Below are 7,184 nucleotides of genomic sequence, written 5' to 3'. Positions count from 1 at the left end.
GTCACTTGACACGTTGTGGGCGGCGTCACTTGACACGTTGTGGGCGGCGTCACTTGACACGTTGTGGGCGGCGTCACTTGACACGTTGTGGGCGGCGTCACTTGACACGTTGTGGGCGGCGTCACTTGACACGTTGTGGGCGGCGTCACTTGACACGTTGTGGGCGGCGTCACTTGACACGTTGTGGGCGGCGTCACTTGACACGTTGTGGGCGGCGTCACTTGACACGTTGTGGGCGGCGTCACTTGACACGTTGTGGGCGGCGTCACTTGACACGTTGTGGGCGGCGTCACTTGACACGTTGTGGCGGCGTCACTTGACACGTTGTGGGCGGCGTCACTTGACACGTTGTGGGCGGCGTCACTTGACACGTTGTGGGCGGCGTCACTTGACACGTTGTGGGCGGCGTCAATTGACACGTTGTGGGCGGCGTCACTTGACACGTTGTGGGCGGCGTCACTGACACGTTGTGGGCGGCGTCACTTGACACGTTGTGGGCGGCGTCACTTGACACGTTGTGGGCGGCGTCACTGACACGTTGTGGGCGGCGTCACTTGACACGTTGTGGGCGGCGTCACTTGACACGTTGTGGGCGGCGTCACTTGACACGTTGTGGGCGGCGTCACTGACACGTTGTGGGCGGCGTCACTTGACACGTTGTGGGCGGCGTCACTTGACACGTTGTGGGCGGCGTCACTTGACACGTTGTGGGCGGCGTCACTTGACACGTTGTGGGCGGCGTCACTTGACACGTGTGGGGCGGCGTCACTTGACACGTGTGGGCGGCGTCACTTGACACGTTGTGGGCGGCGTCACTTGACACGTTGTGGGCGGCGTCAACTTGACACGTTGTGGGCGGCGTCACTTGACACGTTGTGGTGCGGCGTCACTTGACACGTTGTGGGCGGCGTCACTTGACACGTTGTGGGCGGCGTCACTTGACACGTTGTGGGCGGCGTCACTTGACACGTGTGGGCGGCGTCACTTGACACGTTGTGGGCGGCGTCACTTGACACGTTGTGGGCGGCGTCACTTGACACGTTGTGGGCGGCGTCACTTGACACGTTGTGGGCGGCGTCACTTGACACGTTGTGGGCGGCGTCACTTGACACGTTGTGGGCGGCGTCACTTGACACGTTGTGGGCGGCGTCACTTGACACGTTGTGGGCGGGTCACTTGACACGTTGTGGGCGGCGTCACTTGACACGTTGTGGGCGGCGTCACTTGACACGTTGTGGGCGGCGTCACTTGACACGTTGTGGGCGGCGTCACTTGACACGTTGTGGGCGGCGTCACTTGACACGTTGTGGGCGGCGTCACTTGACACGTTGTGGGCGGCGTCACTTGACACGTTGTGGGCGGCGTCACTTGACACGTTGTGGTCGGCGTCACTTGACACGTTCACTTGACCGTGTGGGCGGCGTCACTTGACACGTTGTGGGCGGCGTCACTTGACACGTTGTGGGGGCGTCACTTGAACGTTGTGGGCGGCGAGTCACTTGACACGTTCTGTGGGCGGCGTCACTTGACCACGTTGTGGGCGGCGTCACTTGACACGTGTGGGCGGCGTCACTTGACACGTTCGTGGGCGGCGTCACTTGACACGTTGTGGGCGGCGTCACTTGACACGTTGTGGGCGGCGTCACTTGACACGTTCGTGGGCGGCGTCACTTGACACGTTGTGGGCGGCGTCACTTGACACGTTGTGGGCGGCGTCACTTGACACGTTGTGGGCGGCGTCACTTGACACGTTGTGGGCGGCGTCACTTGACACGTTGTCATTGACTTAATAGTAAAGAACAAGTTGACACAACGTGTCAAGTTTATGTTACTTCACTTAACCATTTAGACTTAAAAAAAAAGTTAACTGCTCAGACTTAACGTAGTTAAACAGCAAGCATTACCTTCTTTTGATGTTTGGGTCAACCTTGAAGTCATTGACTGGCGCACTGCAATTTTCTTCGCTAGAGAATTCTCATTTTGGGACAGCACTTCAAAATCAAACCATAGCGTTAGTCTTAGAACGTGATTGGAAATCCACACACATCTTTTGATATGAACTTACAGTTGCCAGCCTTCTGCTCCTCATAATGCACTCCATTTTGAGAAACTGGCAAGCAAGAGCCTGGGTACAAAACAGCACATTTTGTTTTCTCAAGACTGACAAGTACAGCTCCACCACCACCTTAAAGAGTAACTCTTCCCCAAAGAAACTTATTGTTTTATATCCTAATCGATAAAAATAAACCATACACACCCCACCTACAGCCAGAACAAAGGCAATCAACCACACTAATCTCCAGTGACACTAGATTACCCCAAAAGCCCAAATCATGGGGCAAATACCAGCATCAGTCTGCTCTCATTATTCAATATGAGAATTTTAGCTTCCCGCTCCCCCCCTCCCTTCCTCCTCATCCCCACCCACTTCAGTGGAATTTTTCAAATTGGCCTGAGAGCAAGTTTATGCTTTTATATTGGGGTGAGTTACTCTTCAAGTTTGCCCAAGATATTTGTGAAACATAAAATTAACAATTTTACAACAAAGTTCCAAAGAGGGGAAACCACAAACCTTTCAGCCAAAAAGTCACTGCACAGAATACCAGAATCCAAACACCACCCATGGTTCCTGCTTCAGCTGAAGTTGTAACCAACATCTGAGGCTTAAATAGAGCTAGCTGCAGTTGCCACAGCTGCAGACGATGAACTCTTAATGAGGTCTCCTCTCAATTAATTAAATTTACCGGTACTCATGTGCTCAACGGTGATCCAGGCCACTTTTCTCTACACGAATGTTGTGAAGGTTTTCATACGTGATTTATGTTTCTCCAGGCATGTTTACCTAAGATACACTGATTAAAGAGCATGAAAGCTTCATAAACAATTATCACCATGAAACTTCTAGCAACAACAGAAAGACAGAAATTGAATTCTAAAAATGTCCTAGTTGACCACAAGAAAAGTTATCTTCTGTCTGCCAGGCTTTGAAGTTTGGTCGAAAGAGGAACACTGTTTAAAATATTCGAACAAAAGAAAATAGGTTAAAATACAAAAAATAAAAGTTAAAAAGAATTTAAATTTTAGTATTTCCTGTGAGATCCTCCATCATTATATAGTTTGAACTGTGGACAGGGCTCATCAAATGGAGCCTGACAGAGGACCGCCTTGTTAATTGCAGTGACAGCACCACTGACTGACTTTGATGGGTAAGAATGACAGATAAATAAATTTAGGGAGTGCTACAGCACATGATGGTGAAAATATTCAATACAAAGAAAATCCATTTATGTTTAAAATACAAAGAATTCACATTTTGATTAATGCACTTTACATACCATATCAAATTATACATTTTATTAATAGTGAAACCTCTAATTGAAGATAAATGTATTTAATGCATGCATTCTCCATTTTATTAACATTGTCACTGATTTAAACGTTTTTGGTTTTTTTTACACAAAATTAGTTTCATCTTGAAAAAATACTAACATATTTTATACTTTCAGCTACACTAACATTTACTGTTAAAACATTGTTATTTCTTCTGCTTCTGTACATTTTTAGCGTACCTAAAATATAAAATACTACATAAAAAAGCCAAAATCAGGGCTCTGCAACCTGCGCCTCCAGAACCACAATTGGTTATTTAGACCTTCCACAAAATGGCTTTTAATAAGAATAAAACTGATAAGGATCTGCAAACAAAGGGGAAAGAATAAACAGAGACTTAAGATAAATTAATCCAATGATAGGAAATGACAGAACGCAAGAATAACCTAAGAAACTAAGCACAAAATCATGAACCAATATGGAACCAATAAATGAACATAAACAAACAAGGAAGTAATGACAACACCAAATGAAACCAAAACCATGCACCTGGTCTTATTTCTTTCCTTTGAGGCCTTCCTCTTCTTCTCATAAACTTGTAAGACAGTTTGCTATAACTGATGTTTATCAGAAATAAAAGGTCATGCAAGACTTGCAGCTCTAAACGAGTTTTATTTATCTACAATAAAGGCAAAATGGTTATTTGACTGTAAAGGTTGTGGACCACTGGTCTAGACCATCTGAAAGTCCTTTACTCTCCTATAGCCAAAGGAGGGCTCCCAGTCTGCATGGCGTATTCCACTTCATATGAAGTAAGTGCATATCCAGAATATCCATTCTTCAGAATCAAGTCCAAAAAGTATTAGGAAAAGAGAGGGGGAATAGAAAACAAAAGAACAGAAATATATCTGGGGCGGAAAAAGCATTTTAATGATAATTTCTTTCTTTAAAAGGGCTTTTTTTCCCTATTTATTTTGTGAACCCGTTTGGGATGATGCCATTTCTGAGGAATCCTTTGCATCTATTTGTTTGTTGCTATCCTAGGAGACAGAACATTAGGTCTATTTTTAACTGAGCATCCTGCGAAAATATCCAAAATGTTGTTTTCTCTCTGGTTCTGAAGCACAGCCAGAAAAAAAAAAAACACAAGCCTACGTCAAAACCGGGTTCAGATCGCCCCATGAGACCGGTCCTCAGATTGAAGTGAATTGTTCATATGACAGAACAAGCTGATAATAAGTGAGGGTGACTTACTGTTGACTTTGTGTTTAACTAAATTGGCTGAAAGGGCTACATTAGCTCATTGCACGAGACGGTAGAGTGGAGCAGAAAGTCCCACGCACACACATTAATGTCAACTCATCATAATTTATTATCATCTGAAATCATAGGAATACTTCAAACTGTGGCATTGACGCTGTTCAAGTACTTTTCAATAAAATAACCAAAGCGGGAACCATAAACACTTAAACAAAATATATCTCTGCGTGTAGTTTAAAAACAAGCCGTAAAAAAACATCAGAAAACATAAGATCAAATTTAAAATGTTTCATTCTGCCTGTAAAGAAGTTGATGTTGTTTCTTTTATTCTTTTGACAGCTTAACAACAGTCTTTTGTAGTTTTTCTGTCCGGTTGACACCTTTTGGCCAGCAGGAGAAAAGGTATCAGTCAATCAGGGGAGTCACACAGTTGAATGTCGGACCACGCTTTCTCTCACGTCACAGACAATAATCCACCTTCCCCATCCCTTGTTGTTCTTGGAAGCCTCTTTACCGCCGCCCGCAGTCCTTTCTGATAATGTGGAGGAGTTTGGGTCCCAGGCTCGTCTTCCACGGCTTAACGAAGCTCCTGGTGTTCATCGCGAGTCGGCCAGTTTTCCAGTTTTTATGACCAGCAACTACATACTCATAACCTGGAGAGGAGCAGAGGATGAAAAGGGCAGAAACTATTAATTATTTTGGTAAGAAACAGATGGGAGTGCAGCAGGCCAGCAGAGTAAACTCTTTATGAAAAGAAACAAGTTAAAGTGCCGGTCACAAGTTTACATACGCATTAGAAACAAGAATGTTGTTATTTTCAGGCTTTCGGACACAAATAGGAGCAGCTCTTTCTCCAGGGTGGAATGATGATACAACTTTAATCATTATTTAGAAATATAACAAGATTTACATGCACACGTTTTTTCTTTAATCCTCACAGAGTAAAAATTATACACACGGGCTCAAATATATCCATACACCCCTAATGTTATTTGTATAAATGTCTTTTAGCTAGCAGCAGGGAATTGGATGTTTTGTTGCTTGGAACTGACATTTGAGCATAGCCTGCAAATTTTCAATATGGTTGAGGTTGAAGCGATTTTTGAAGGTTAATGGCAGTCAACTTTATCAAACCATGCAGATTTTGGTAAGCGGGTGTTCACCTTTAGAAACCAGTGCTGAAAAACTGAACTTTGATTTATTTGCTATATTTTCTGCATGTTGCTTGCATGTTCTCCTTCTGCACGCATGGCTTCTCCTTCTGGTACTCAGGCTTCCTCCTACAGTCCAAAACATGGTTGTTTGCTTCCTCTAAAATGGCCATGAGTGGGTGTAGGACGATTGTTATATACTTAGAGACAGGAAAGCAAATTAACTAGCAATTAATAAATCAACTAACCCTACTCCTGCTTCCTTTTGGACCTCAAAAAGAAAAGCAGCTTGTATTTAAATAGCATCTCTGGATTCTGAAGAAATGGAAAAAGCGAAGCACCAGAATGTGGTGCTTCGCTTTTTCTTGAACATTATAACCCATTTTCTTAAATAATGATCATTTGGTTTAGATTTGGGTCGGATGGTTGACACTTTTGACAAAATTGCCCATTACAAATTCCAAACACACACAAAAGCCGGTTTTAGAAGGCCTACATTATGCCTCCAGAATAGTTTTCCTAATACGTTGACCTCGTCCCTTTTTTAAAAATGCAGACTATGCCTAACAGCTGGGTCTGTGCCAAGAAACTATCCAATTTAAATTAGTTTTGCCAATACTGAAAGGACAAGTGATCCAATATTCCAGAAACCTGCTGATTGCGACAAAATGTGGAGGATTTTTCTGCAACCTGGAAAAAGGACATTTATCCCCGTGTTATTGGGGTTGTATGTATAGATTTTGGCCTGCATGAATCACTTCTAACCTCTCTGAATTGGAGATAATTCACAATAAATTCAGACCTTCAATAACGTTGTTTGTTGTATCATGATTCTGACTAGTTAAAAATCCAAACAAATCATTTAAAGGCCTAAATTATCATGGCATTCATGAGGATGCTGAGTGGACATAAATTATTGTTACAGTCGATAATACTGCAGTCTGGGTGAATGTTGTCTGAAACCATCACCGTATGATTTCACTTTTGAATGAGTCTGTTCCAGGTTTTCTTTGGAAGTGAGTTAGGCTGACCTGGATTGAGGATGGGACAGGTACAGCCTCGGACGGTCCAGGACTCAGGATGAAGAGTGACACTTCCCTGCTGGATCTTCAAGCGAGGGTTCTGATGAAGAACCTTTTTAATCTTCACCTCCACCTCGGCATGAGAACCTTTATCATGAGCGGACATCACCTTCACCACCAGAACTGCAACACAAACAGTAAATGTTAAAACCCAGTCACTAACTATGTTATAGTCCTGCTGAATATCTACCCTGAAACATATAAATATTTTGTTGGCTAGGAGTTTTTATACAGTAAATTATTACTAGTTTAAAAAGGGAACTCTAATTTCATTCCTACAGATTGCTACAGAACACAACATCTGGATTGTCTCTTTTCACATCATTTGAGTTTAGACAGTGATAACTAGACAACGATTACT

The 7,184-nt window shown here is 43.8% G+C and overlaps 1 protein-coding gene across 1 annotated transcript in view; it reads right to left on the bottom strand.

Moving 5' to 3' along the window:
- Positions 1-4,684: 4,684 nt before the first annotated feature.
- LOC105938617 (netrin-4) overlaps positions 4,685-7,184 on the bottom strand; it is a gene marked incomplete in the record, with an annotated part of 34,794 nt that continues 32,294 nt past the window's right edge. The window contains 2 exon segments of the mRNA XM_036147746.1: positions 4,685-5,243; positions 6,773-6,946. Of these exon segments, the coding sequence (XP_036003639.1) occupies positions 5,101-5,243; positions 6,773-6,946 (317 nt within the window).

This window comes from Fundulus heteroclitus, chromosome 2 (assembly GCF_011125445.2).
Source record: "Fundulus heteroclitus isolate FHET01 chromosome 2, MU-UCD_Fhet_4.1, whole genome shotgun sequence".
NCBI lineage: Eukaryota > Metazoa > Chordata > Actinopteri > Cyprinodontiformes > Fundulidae > Fundulus > Fundulus heteroclitus.
Note: the sequence above shows the minus strand (reverse complement) of the source record. Positions and strands in the feature narration are given on the sequence as shown.